We start from the raw sequence: 14,194 nt of genomic DNA on the forward strand, positions 1-14,194 counted from the left end.
TGGGCACTTTATATACATTACGTAACATAAATATATTGCATAAACCATCCTATGATTAAAACATTTGCAACATAAAACAGAACAAAATGTTAATATGTTATATTTAAAATGTTCCAAACACAAGTATTATAAACAAAAGCAAGTGAAATTATTTAATTTAATTAATTTAACTTTTGCCAGCACTGTGGTTTGAGCTGCCAGATACTTCCCTCTGAGCTACCTCCTCAACTCTGAATTTTAAGTCTTTTATAATCTAAAACAAACTGACCTTTGGTTTTAATGCTAATTTCAAAGACCTTTGATGTCAGAATTAATTTCATAATACTGTGGGAGATGCTTTTGTTCCAGTTTATTGGCTGTTGCTACTTTCAAGTGAGTCATTAATAAATATATATATCACCTAAAAGTTCCATTTTGTTTTCTTTCTTCCTTTTTTTTTTTTTTTTTTTTTTTTAATTAGACAGGGCTTTTTCTCTGTGTAGCCCTGGCTGTCCTGGAACTCTCTCTCTCTCTCTGTAGACCAGGCTGGCCTCAAACTCAGAAATCCGCCTGCCTCTGCCTTCCAAGTGCTGGGATTAAAGGCGTGCGCCACCACTGCCCAGCTAGTTGAGTAGTTTTTTACAGTTTCCTCTCAGGAAGACTGTGTGACCTGCAACTTCTGTCAAACAAACTCATCTTCTGCTGGAACTTACCTGCTGCAGCAACAGTTCCCAGCCTTGTTCAGAGGCTTCTGGCTAAGGTCCGACTGATTCCGGAACTAGACTCAGAGTCACATTGTGCCTTAGCCTTAGAATTTGTGGGATAGGGGGATGGAGGGGGAGGGGAGGGAGAATCCCTGCAAATGTCATGGCTGGTAGCAAAATTACCAGGAAGAGATGAGAATGGAGCTGGGGTTAAGGGTGCTGGTAACCAAACTTGGGCCTTATACATGACTGCTGAGCTATTTCTCTCTAGCCAGCTATCCCCTAGCCTGCTAAGTGGACTCTCGATGATGTCCACCTTGACCCTGATTGAGGATGGGTGGTCTCTGGTTGACAGTCCCTGGAGGGCAATGTGCAGTTACTGGTCTGTTCCTTTTAGTATGGATACCTTTGCAGCAGAAGGTTCTTGGTGGCTAGTTACAGATGAATTGTTTGGGGCCATCCTCACAGTGAGGTTTGGGAGTTAGGAACATTGTATGTACACGCAGGGGAGAGACCTGGGCATCCTTACTTCCACCCCAGAAGTCTCAGAGCTACTAACATAAACTTAGACTGGTGTCTGAGACTCAGTCACTTCAACCTAGTCACCCTAAACTGCATGTCTGACCTAGTCTCCTTTCTTCATTCTGAAGATTTAACTCCTAATATGAGAAAACAGAAGCATCACTGGAGTCACCTACAAGGTCCTAGGGAACACTGCACAGTGGCTACTCAGTACTTAAGTCAAGTTACTTCCCTGCTAGATGTTATTTCAAAGAGGCATCTCAAAAGGCTCGTTGTTGTGGGAAAACTGCTAATTAAGGTCAAAACCTACCATTGATCAGATGTCTTCTTCTACCAGAGAGGTAGTTGAGAGTTTTACAATTGGATTGGTAGGCAGTAGGAAGAGAATAAGACACTGGGCCTGGCCTGAGCATCTGAAACCTTTTAGGCCCACCCCTCAGTGACATACTTCCTCCAAAAGACCACAGCTCTTAACAGTGCTGCTTCCCATGGGACTTTGGAGGGCATTTTCATTCGGACCACCACGGATCTCATGATCCTCTTATTTCTTAATTCCCCAATGCTGGAGTGTTTCAAGTTGGAAAAACTGGGCTAGCAGTAATGTTCCTTGTCTAATATTTGCAAAATATTCATCATTTCTCACAGGTAGCTTGGTGAAATATAAAGACATCAGGGATCTGGGTGTGACTAGGGTTAAATTAGTATTATATGAGAGGCAGGCACAGCTGCTGGCACAAGACCTGACACACAGTGAGTGTCCAATTGTATTTGCTTTTATTAACATAGAAACCATTCTGTGGGATTCTGCTGACTCCAAGGACAAGGTGGGATTGCATAAGAAGCCCTCCTCTGGGAAAGGTATGTCTCAATGCAGACCTGACAAGATGCCAGGGTAACAGTGATGACACATAAATCACAGAAATTTCATGATGTATTTATTTCCAGTTTCCTAGGAAATAGGCTAATACTTGGAGCATAAACCTGTGAGCTCTGGCTGTGCAGATGTCATAGCTTCCTAAACGCTGTAAACATCCTGGGCTGGTAAGAAACCCTGGGGCCTGCAGGGGGCTAATACTATTTATGTATTGCTATGGATACACACAAAGGCAAGTGCCAGTGACATGGACAGGATGCAGGGATTTAAGGCAGCTAAGGACAGGGACTGTTCTCCACGAGTGTATTTTTCTTGGAAAAATTTTTGCAACATATTTGGGACGTGAGGCAGACTGCTGAGAACATGACTTTGGATGGTTCACTCCATATTCATGATAGGCAGCTGGGGAAATGTTGAAAGGTGCATGTGTTACGGCTTGTGTGGGGGTGGGATGGGGAGTCGGGGATGGAGTGTCATTGGACAACCTGCAGAAGTTGGTTCTCTTCTTCCACCAAGTGGATACTGGGCTCAAATTTATGTCATTAGGCTTGGTGGCAAGTGCCTTTCCATGCTGAGCTGTCTCACCAACGCCCTATACTATGTAGTTTAATGTCATTTTAGCTAAATTGATCAAAATAAAATAAACTTTGGAGGTGTCCATGATTCCATGATGAACTGCATTAGCCAGCTTGGGCCCTCCCCCCCCAACCCCCATTCCCCACAAAAGTTTCTCTGTGTAACCCTGGCTGTCTTGGACCCTTTGTAGATCAGGCTGACCTCACAGAGTTCCACCTGCCTCTGCCTCTGCCTCTTGAGTGCTGGGACCAAAGGTGTGTGTCAGCATACCCTGCTCTGGGCTTCCTTTTTCTTACTTGCTCTTCACAGGTCGCTCTTGGTTGGCTCATGTACTGTCTTCAAGACAGATTGTCCTATCTCTAAGGGAGCAGCAGGAGACATGAACAGCTCAGCTCTTCTTGGCAAACTGTCAAGAATTAAATGAAAGTCAGACAAGTACTCAGAGCCCTTCCTGAGATGGCGAAGTTAATAGCATCTGACATGTCATAACACAACAGGGCCTTTCCATTGCAAACACACTGCTATTTATTTAAATTGAATTAGAAACACACACAAAATAACAATGCCTGGTCTACATGACAGGCAGCTCTAACACATAAGAACTGTAGCCCAGGATTGAAGACAGCAGGGAATGGGGATAAAAGAAAAAACAAAGAAAAGAAAGACACAAAGAGATGATGTAAGTTTCCCTAGGTGACACAATGCTTAAGTGGAGAGTAATTGGACAGAGCTGTCACTCAAAGGTGTAAACCCTGCTCACTGTCTTCTGCTCACAGGAGAGAACAACAGAGGCAATAAAAGACTGAGCTGGCTTTTGTGGAGTAACTACATGTATGTATGAAGTGCCATTACATTGCATGCTAACCTGAAGATTGAATGAAACAGAAAGGGTTGCTGTGTGCTGCCTTTTCCTTGGGAAGATTCATGCATAGCTGTCTTCCCTTCGGGGGTGGGGGAAGTCTGCCTTTTTTTGATTGGCTCATCTTATTCCCAATAGCATCAAAAGGAAAGGAAATGAATTATGATGGTCTTGGCACAGATGATCCCAGCTCAATGAAACAGTATTGGACTCTCAGGAGTTCGAGCAGAGAGTTCTTGAAGATATAGTTGTTTTGGTTTTTGTTTGTTTGTTTGTTTTTTAAATATTGTCAGAGCCAGGCAGTGGTGGCACATGCCTTTAATCGCAGCACTAGGTGTTAGCAGTCTGTCTAAGCTCTGTCAGGTAGGCCTGACCCACTATAAAAGAGGCTGCTTGCCCCTCCTCCCTCTCTTGCTCTTTCTTTCACTGCTTCCCTTTCCCCTTCCTTCTCCACATGCTCATGGCCAGCCTCTACTCTCTACTCCTCTCTTCTCTCTCTCTCTCTCTCTCTCTCTCTCTCTCTCTCTCTCTCTCTCTGTCTACTATCCTCTTAACTCCCCTTCCCATGCCCTGAATAAACTCTATTCTATACTATACCTTCATGTGGCTGGTCCCTCAGGGTAAAGGGATGCATCAGCCTGGGCCCGAGAAGGCATCTCCTTCCCTCATACCTCACCACACCCCCATAGACCATATCCCCCTTTCTCTTTTTATAAATACAACACTGAGGAGTAAGGAGGATCTCTGAGTTGGAGGCCAGTCTGGTCTACAGAGTGAGTTCTAGGACAGCCAGGGCTACACAGAGAAACCCCGTTTTTGTTTTTTTGTTTTTTGGTTTTTTTGTTGTTGTTGTTGTTATTTTTGAGACAGGGTTTCTCTGTGTAGCCCTGGCTGTTCTGGAACTCACTCTGTAGACCAGGCTGGCCTCAAACTCAGAAATCTGCCTGCCTCTGCCTCCCAAGTGGTAGGATTAAAGGTGCCTGCCACCACTGCCCGGTGAGAAACCCTGTCTTAAACAAAACAATTTAAAAATATTCATTGAGACCTCTTAAATGGTCAACAAAGAGTAAGAGACTATGGGGTGTTCATCTCTAAACTGGATGTTCATCTCTCTTACACACACACACACACACACACAGACACACAGACACACACACACACACACACACACACACACACACACACACACACACTCTCATACCTTCCCCAGGCTCAGGGATCTTCTAGAAGAGGGGTGGAAGAGACTGTCAGAGCTTGAGGTGTTGGAAAACAAGGAGACAGTATTTTCTGGATTCAGAAGGGCATCTCCACATATGAAGTCACAGCGACTGTGACAGCGACTGTGACAGCATGCACAACACCTGTACACGCTCAAGTCCGACAGAACCCCAGCACAGAGGGGCTTAGGCGGGCACACAATCCCACCACCAGTTGAGGAGCTAGTGGGATTTGATAGCTGTGAGCCGAGGCTGTTTCCTTTACTGATATGATGACCCCGGGAGGGTAGACCACACATCAGGGCGAGCCCAGCCACACTGCACAAAACAAAGGAGGCTTGATGGGAGTTGGAGGAGAAGAAAACTCAAAGTCGGGTGGAGAGGACTGGAAGGGTGAAGGTGGTAGTTATGACATCTCAAAGAATTAGCAACAATAGTAAAATATTTGACAATTCCACACATGTACATAACGGGTTTTTGGTTGTGTTCAAATTCTATTAGGCTTCTCCCTCCTCTCACTGAAAGCTGTTTTCTAAGCAATCTCCTATTTCCACCTCTTTGTATGTGTGGGTGGGTGAGACCCACAGAGTATTATTATGGCAGCTCTAATTGAGGAGCATCAGTGGGGATGTATTTACTTCAATATGGGTATTATCAGTGGCCACATCACTGAAGAACATGCCACTCCCTCTAGTGGCCACATCACTGAAGAACATGCCACTCCCTCTAGTGGCCACATCACTGAAGAACATGCCACTCCCTCTAGCACATTCATTAGCTTTCCATTGATATGGAGAGTGTAGGACATCATTTGTCCCTCCCATGTGCATGGTGAACTAGGCAATGGATCCAATCTTGTGTAGGTCACTACAATTGCAATGAAGTTACAGAGGAACTGCCACACCATGTCCTGGGCACACTGCTGCACAACACTCCTCTCCATCTTCTGGATGTTCCATTTGTGATGGCTTGTTTAGAGGTTCTAGAAGGGGAACATAGCTACTCACACACCTTTGACTGAAGACTGATCTTTGTTTCTCTCCTATTGCTGTGAAGAGACACCATGACTAAGGCAACTTATAGAAGAGAGTACTTAATCTGGGAGCTTGTCATTCCAGGTTAGGTGATGACATAGACAGTGTTGAAATAGACAGCTGAATAAGCCCTGGCAATCGATGGGGTGTCAGATGTCAAAGCCAGATTGCCCTCACATCCACAGCTCCTTCATTCTCTCTGTTCCCTCTGCCTAATTTCCCCCAGCTTTGGAGGGGTCATAAAGATGTCTTGTTCAAGGACAGGTACTCCACAGTCATTTATTCTAGTACACTGACCAGCTGTCTCTACAGAAAACCTTGTGTACGGGATTCTGTATTCTCCCAGGGAGGGACACCCACACCACCACCTAGGGTATTTTATGACAGAGCCTCTCTCCATTTTTGTCTATAAAAGGTGACATTCCTTTTGTCTTTCCCATCTCCTTAGGTAGTGTCTGTTACACACATTTTGACCTCCCCCTTAACTATGGGGAAGGGGTTGGGGTGGGAATGAGCTGAGAGGGTAGTGAGGGAAGTCGGACTTCTCTGAGTGCACCTTCTGGTATAGTTTCACCTTTGGGGCTTTATCAGCAGTATGGATATTAAGGTTACACTACAGAGAGAGGAAGGTGAGAGAAGAGAAAACCTAACAGGTAATTCTAGTTAATAAGCAAACTTACCCTGCCCTCAATACCAATAGCACTTTCAGGAGAAACCAAAAGAACTCAGAGGCAATCGTGAAGCCTACAAAGGCAGCTGCTGCTTGCAGTGGTGCTGTCTGGACATAGTGCACTTCTAAAGTTGTATGGAGTGAGGGGGTGCGTGGGGTGACGTGGGAACCAGGGTTCTCCACCAGGAGCAGGAGACACAAGGGGAAGAAGAACCCCATGGCAGTGCTCTGGAATTACAGGTCTCTATCGATTCAGGAGTTGTAAAGAAGCTTTTCCTGGCTGGGCATGATGTCTTGCACCTTTAATTCCAGCACTAGGGAGGTAGAGGCAGGAGGATTTCTGTGAGTTCAAGGTCAGGTTGTTTTATATATAGAATCCCAGGACAGCTGGGGCTACATCATCTCAAAAGATTAAATAGATAAACAAACAAAACAAAGGGAAAAAAACCACTTTTCTCCTCAGTTCTGTTGGCTAAATGATTTTGACAGACAGTATGTTACATGCTACTGTACTTTGTTTAAAGGGTGACACTGGCAACTGTCATATCCTAAGGCAACTTGAAGGAAAAAGACTGCAAAGTACTATGTAAGTTTTTCTGCTTATGTTCCCCATGCACTAGTGTTCTGCCCCCAGTTCTAGAAGTCTTCAGTGTAGGGAGGTGGTGAGGATTCTAATTTCTGCCTATCCTGGAACTCGCCATGTAGACCACCCTAGAGACTTAGATTTTTTTAAAACCTACTTTTAATAAGGGTTCTCAAAACATAGAGCTGACAGGGCCATTTGGCCAGGGTTAGGGGAGAGAGCAGTTAGGAAGCCTTCCGAATCTCTGAGTACTAATCAGGTACACACAGTAAATGAGGAGAAACCAGCAGTAGGCTGGATAACCTCTGGGTTAGTATCACCAGATCAGGAGTGGTGGTGTGACTAAGCCAAAGCTGGGCAGAGAATGACCGAGCAGAAATGTGTGAGGGAGCAGTTTTTTTCTCAGGGAGAACCCACGAAGCAGGGAGTGGGTGGGGGTGGACACTGCCGATGGAAGATGGAAGCGGTCTTGCGCTTTTCTGTTTCGAGGGCAGGAAATGGGCTCAACGGTTTCCCCATGGAGCAGGACAAAGTTACAGATGGAACATGGTGAAATGGGTTTTCAGCTTCAGTCGGCACCTCTGAAAGGTTACCACTATGGGGTACAGCTGGAGCCGGTGCACCAAGATGAAATGGAAGCTAAAAAATGAACTGAAGGAGCAACCCAGTAGAAGCATTGGCTCCCCAAATACTTGACCACAGCTGGGTGGGTCCACCTCCTCTGGCCTGCAGCATCAGGGAGGGCATCCCTCATGTTACCCTCTTGGGCTCAGGAGGTCCCCAGGTTCTTATGTCAAGCTCTTGGGTACTTTTATTCTCTTTCTCTGTAGCTGGAGATGTGAAAGTTGGGGTTAGGTGTGGATGAATAAGCTCTTGCCTCATGGTACCTAATAAGTGCATATGGAACTGATGTTATGTGAAAGCTTTACTTTATTTTGGTCCAGAACCAGAAAAGGTTTGGGGGTAGAAGCTAAGATATCTGTGAGGAGGAGGGAAGGGGGCACTCGTCAGAACAGGGAGTGTCTTAATTAGGGATTTCATTGTTGTAAAGACACATCAAGACCAAGGCAACTCTTAGAAAGGAGAACATTTAATTGGGGCTGGTTTACAGTTTCAGAGGCTCAGTCCATTATCATGGCAGGAAGCATGGCAGCGTGCAGGCAGACATGGTGCTGGAGAAGGAGCCGAGAGTTCTACATCTTTCTTTCTTTCAGATTTTTCGAGACAGGGTTTCTGTGTACCCCTGGCTGTCCTGGAACTCACTCTGTAGACCAGGCTGGCCTCAAACTTCAGAAATCCGCCTGTCTCTGCCTCCCAAGAGCTAGGATTAAAGGTGTGCACCACCATTGCCTGGTGAGAGTTCTACATCTTGATCTGAAGGCAGCAGAAGGAGACTGGCCAGACTTGAGCAAATATATGAGACCTCAAAGTCTGGCCTCCACAGTGACACATTTCCTCCAATAAAGCCACACCTCCTAATAGTGCCACTTCCCATGGACCAAGCATATTCAAACCACCACAAAGAGCAAAGGTGGACCCACAAACAAATCTAGTTTGTGTGTCTCAGCTAAAAGGCAAGGAAATGGCTCAGCTAAGAACTGCAGGAAAGTGGTTCAAGGCCTTCTTCAGGCAGGAGGTCTGTAGAACTGGAAAGGCAGGGTCTTTCTTATTTCTTTCTTAAACAACAATAGGTCTAACCAAGGTTGGTCAGAGCACTCCAGCCCCCCCCCCCCCCCAAAAAAAAAAGAAAGAAAGAAAGAAAGAAAATAGTAACCAGAGGGTCTCAGATAGGTTTCTACGGACAGACACTGCCTAGAAGACAGAGAGGTCATCATGGAAACTAGGACCCACTGAAAGTAGGGCTTGCAGCAGTGGAGAGGAAACTCCACTCTCTCCTTTAATTGTGTTTTTGGTGCTTTGGTTTGTAAGCAAGCAGGACACAGAGAGAGGCCATACCAAACACAGAAGTCTGTAGGAACCAGAGGAGCCTAGCCTGGATGTCTGTGATTCCTTTACGCCTAAAAGAGCAAATTTAAACAACAGAATTTTAATGTCAGTTCTTGGGGACAATTTACTTTTTTAATACTTTTAGTTTTATGTATAATTCTGAGGTACAATCTATAAGGATCTTGTTTGGCAGCTTTTAATTTACATTGACACACAGAACTTTTTGAGGAGCTTTAAGAAAGAACATACACTGGTATCTGAAGCAGGGCCTATCAGATCACAATCTCTAGGTCTGGAAACCAGGCATGCGTATTTTTGAAACAACTCCTCATGTGATTCCATTGTGAAATTGGATTGAAAAAAATCACCAGCCTAGAGGAGTAACTCAGCTCTTTTGCAGACTAGAAGACAGACTCCTAGTCTGTTAAGCAGAACTTTTGAAACACAGCCAAAGTATCCCAGTTAACTAAATCATTAACTAGCAACATAAGAAACTGCATTCAGTCATCAAACATTTACTGAATACGTCTGATCCAGGCTCAGTATTAGGTATAGGGATTCAGGCTGCAATGGAGCATGCGCTCAGCCTGAAAGTGTATGAATTATTTAGACATGGCTACCCATGTCTTACATCAGATACCAAGATAAAAGTGGTAAGTTCCTATTACAAAGACTTACTTGCATAATACCAAGGCATACAGGGACTCTCCAATATGAATTAGCCAAGTAAGCCAATACCTAAAACCAGAAAAGGGAAAAAAAAGTTTTTCTTTCTTTTTTTTTAGTTTAAGGTGACAGTTATTTGCTAATCAATTCTAATACAGAAACTTTAAAAAGAAAGGCATCTGATGGCAAACTAGCATCATTGTTATCTATCTAAAGGGATCTGCAGGCCTTCCTGGTACCAAGACCTTGGAGCTGCAGTGTCTGCCCAGAACCTAGCTTTGCTTACCCATTCCTTAGAAAGATGGGATGGTGGTCCACCAAGTACTGTGTGAAGAGACCCAGGGGCCCAAGGCTCTGATAAGGGATACTCTGAGGCCAGAAGACAACCCACTGCAAGAGAACCAAAGGCACAGAATATTTCCAGCAAATGGTTATTTTTTAAAGCATCTGTAAAATAGTAATGATTGTACAAAAACTACACACCAAAGAAATTCAGCAAGTCACCCAGTCCTCCCTTCCCCAACACTCATGTTCTCAAAACAACTTAACTGTGAGACTTATGCAGAAGAAATACGCTTACCAGAGTCAGTGTCCGGGGTGACTGTTTTTCTTAATGGTTATCAGCAAAACATTATTTTATAGAGGTTATTAACTATTTTTTTTAAAAGAATTTATATGCCTCGGCTAGACTGCAGAAATTACAGCTTGAGCCAATCTCCTATTTAATTTAGAACTGCTTCTCTTTCACTTTCTGTACCCCAAACTGGGGATGCCTTCAGCATAGGCACGGGAAGCGAGTAGAAGCAGCTTTCTGAAGTTTTGGTTGCAGCTGCTTGTTTGCGCACCGTTTCCATAGCTGGATCACCGTCTTCTCTGTCTGTCTCGTAGTGTCTGCGAGCCTGGCATGGCTTGAGACTTATTTCAACACTTTCAACATTTTTCTAGTCCTGTCCATTCTTGTCAAGAACAGCAGTACCTGTCACCTGATGTTTCATAAAGTTCTGATGAACCTTACATTGTAATGGCTTCTTTCCAACCAGTGGAACTAAAGGGTTTCACCTGCCACCTCCTCAGTATCTCTGTCCGAACTAGCAAAAACTTCCTCCCTTCTATATGCTACCAATCAGAGACACGGGACCTTAGAACAAAAATGCAGTCTTGAAATGTCTCAATTCATGCCTCTGTTTATGGTGACACTAGGATAGGGGTGATGACCCTTGACCCCAATAACACTGGGGACATGACAATCCCAGGGTCTCCTGGAATATCTAAATAGCATTTCTTCATAATTATACCAGTTGAGTCCAAAGTATTTCCCAGCATCTTTCCCATTATTCTTTAAGCAAAATCTTCCTCAGATGAACAAGAGCTACTCTTCCTCTGTGCACCTGTCTTCTTCCACACCTATATCCACTTATATTCTTTTCCTTCCTTTTTAGCAATATAAACTCCACCCCTCCATTAGATTTATCCCAATTTTTCAAGCAATTCAAACTTATTCAAGCACTCTGCTTCGAATCTTATCCTGAGTTGTTAGGTGTACTGTTATATACTAATTTCACTTCTCTCTTCCCCAAAGGATAAAACTTGGTTTTACTTCAATGACCATGGATGCCAGGACCAGAACACCATCAACTAGAAATCCCTCAGAGCCCACCGAACTTCCGTGTACATCAGTAACCCAGGCAACCTCCATGCGCCTGTGCAGAACTGTCCACCCCCCACCCTTTGCTCAAACAAGGGCCAGAGCGGCCAGCACGCTCCAGCACTCCCCACGCCTACCGCGTAGTAGCCCAGCCCCAGGGCGGTGATCAGCGAGGGCCAGGGTCTGGCCGCACGGAAGTAAGCAGTGGGGTCCCTACGGGCCTCCGACTTCGCCACCACCATCTCGAGAGACCTAAACACTGAGTCGTAGGGACAGAATCGCTTCCCGCCCCCGTCCACGCAGGGAGAGCCTGTCGAGCCGGTTCCCCAGGCTTAGCCATGGATGGCCAGTGCGCTTGCGCGGAGCCGGCCTGCGGCTCGCGGGAGTTACCGTGTAGTAGCTGAAGGAGAAAATGATGACTATGAACCAGGGCAAGTTGCCCCTCTGGAAGTAACCGGTGCCTGTGGCCGTCCCCATCGCTGCAGCGATCCCACCGGACAGTCTCTGGGACCCGGAGGAAGGTGGCCGGGGCGGGGCGAGCGGCTTCCTGTGCAGCAGACCCGGAAGGTTTTGGCTTCGGTGACCTGGGGACCGAATATCGGTCCTTCCCAGTGCAGGAGGCACCTCTCAATTTCAGTTAAGAGTAGCTGCTGTTTTGCCTCCTTGATAACGGCGAGCCAAGTTTCCGAGCCATTTCAATGAGTCGCGCGTGTGAATTGCGCCTCCTCATTTGCTCACCTCATTTGGGTGGAGCCATTCACAGCGCTGGCCTAGGGAATGAGGCTATACCTACCTCTCATTTGGGAGGAGCCATACACGGGGGGGGGGGGGGGGGGGGGGGGGGGGACGGGGGGGGGCCTACCGAGTCTGGCTATCCCTACCTGTCTACTGCTTTTTGTAAACTTAGTGTGGTTTCTTAGCCCACGTGTGTTTCACTCTATCCGTAAAAAACTGCCATGTATTATCCCAGGTCGAGCTTTTGGATTTATCTAAAAATAAAGCATTAAGTTTCTAATCCATATTGCTTACTAAATATCAGTGATTTAACTTTACTTTCTGGTTAAAAAGTTATTACTTAGCTGGGCAGTGGTGGCCCGCGCCTTTAATCCCAGCGCTTGGGAGGCAGAGGCAGGCAGATTTCTGAGTTCGAGGCCAGCCTGGTCTACATAATGAGTTCCAGGACAGCCAGGACTACACAGAGAGGAGAGCAGAAAGAAGCCTTCTGTAACACGGGAAGTATGGGAACCTGTAATCAGAACTCCTGGGCACCATTCTCCCCTTCTGAGCAGCTTTTCACACAGGTAGGTTATCTACGTGTGCTCTAAGCTTTTGGGAGTCTCTTTCCTAAATGATTCCCGGGGGCTCTTCTGGCTTGTTCCTGCTAGGTGCATGGGAACAAACCCCTCGTGCTGTAATAAGTTTAAGAGATTGGTTAGTGAGAAGCGGTTTTAAGCAGGCTGACCTGCAGAGAGGGATGCTAACATAGAAACAAGGCAAAAATGGCTGGTCTGCTGATTTGGCTAAAGATAGTAGTTTTTAAAATTTCTGAATACAGGGGCAGGAGAGATGGCTCAGTGGGTAAGAGCTTTTCCAGGCGACTTGGGCTCAATTCCCAGCACCCACAAGATAAGCAGGTTGTGGCTGGGAGCACACAGAGGCCTTTTACGGGAGATTAGGCTGCAGCTCTGTAGGCATAGGCCTTCTCCATGGCAAATCTCGATGAACAGAGATGGTCCAGGGTTCTAAACAGTTTATTGTCATGGTGGAAAGTAGATGCCTAAAACCATATCCCCTTTTCAGGGTGGGTATGAGGTTACTATCTTTTGCAATGAAGATTATAAAGATTAAAAGATTAATATCTTTTGTGGAAAGGGAAGCTTAGTAAGCCCTCAGGGCCTCCAGGTACCTCATTATCATGAAGAACTCTGTCTTGACCCTGTGTGACCACAGGCATGTGTTCCAAGTCAGGAGTAGGTCAGGGAGGTGGCAGTCACCTAAGCCTCAGATGTGTGCCCACTGAGTCTCCAGGTCTGTACCTGCTCTACTTTACCAAACTTCCTGGCATGGTTTTACGTGCCACAAGCCCCCTTCCCAAATCCCCATCCTATTAATTCAGGAAAGCCCCCCTCCCTTTTTGAGACTGGGTTTCTGTGTGTAGTAATTCTGTTCTGGAACTCTTTCTGTAGACCAGGCTGGCTTCGAACTCACAGAGATCTGACTGCCTCTGCCTCCCAAGTGCTGGGATTAAATGCATGCACTACCACTGTGCAGCTAAGGAATTTGTTTTTGATTGTGGACAGTTAGCTGACTCCCTACAACGTTCTAACCTTCAGAATTCTGAGATAATTAAGCACTGGCTTCCTGCTTAGGGAAGGAGGGGCCTCCTGCCTCTTGCTTATCTGTGTCTCTTTCACGAGCTCTCTAAGCACACCGCATACTAAAAATGAACCATAATGACTTACATTTTTCAGGAGAGACAAAAGAAACAAATGGCCTTTCTGAGCCAGATAGGAATGATTGAAACCTAGGAACATAGATTCATGTTACCGTGAATGTCCTGTTCCATCAAGGGAGGCGTGCAGTTTTATAGTCACAGAACAGAAGAAACGCACAAATCAATATGCTTACCCAATATACTAGTGGGGACATCAGGAAGGAAGGTTGCAGCAGGAGAGTAGGGAATGTTAAATTTTAACCTGGGGCAAGCAACTGAGGTGCCTGTTTAACACATCGACGTGTACCCAGCCTCCGGGTTCTCTCTGTATCCCTTAGTTCCTACCTAAGGGCATGGCTGGCATACCCAGCCCTTTCTCTGAACTCTCTGGCCCAGAGGCTGGGCTCCTTTTCCATCTATATAATCGAGACATTCTGGCTACCTGCCCTTTTTGTACCTTTGGGCTCCTGGCTGCTACATCTGG

General features: G+C 45.8%; 1 protein-coding gene across 2 annotated transcripts; it reads right to left on the bottom strand.

The window, feature by feature from the left end:
- Positions 1 to 8,090: 8,090 nt before the first annotated feature.
- On the bottom strand, positions 8,091 to 12,007 carry Tmem254 (transmembrane protein 254). Of its 2 annotated transcripts, none has more exons than XM_034497055.2 (4): positions 11,667 to 12,007; positions 9,918 to 10,021; positions 9,644 to 9,703; positions 8,091 to 9,036 (listed from the first exon to the last, which is right to left on the bottom strand). In XM_034497055.2, exons 1-4 carry the CDS (start codon positions 11,751 to 11,753, stop codon positions 8,916 to 8,918), a joined length of 372 nt encoding a protein of 123 aa, XP_034352946.1. In that variant the 5' UTR covers positions 11,754 to 12,007; the 3' UTR covers positions 8,091 to 8,915. The 2 variants fall into 2 exon arrangements, with proteins under 2 accessions (XP_034352946.1, XP_034352945.1); XM_034497054.2 differs by lacking the exon at positions 11,667 to 12,007 and adding an exon at positions 11,414 to 11,616.
- Positions 12,008 to 14,194: the final 2,187 nt, after the last annotated feature.

The sequence above is a fragment of the Arvicanthis niloticus genome, chromosome 3 (assembly GCF_011762505.2).
Source record: "Arvicanthis niloticus isolate mArvNil1 chromosome 3, mArvNil1.pat.X, whole genome shotgun sequence".
In the NCBI taxonomy this organism is placed as follows: Eukaryota; Metazoa; Chordata; class Mammalia; order Rodentia; family Muridae; genus Arvicanthis; species Arvicanthis niloticus.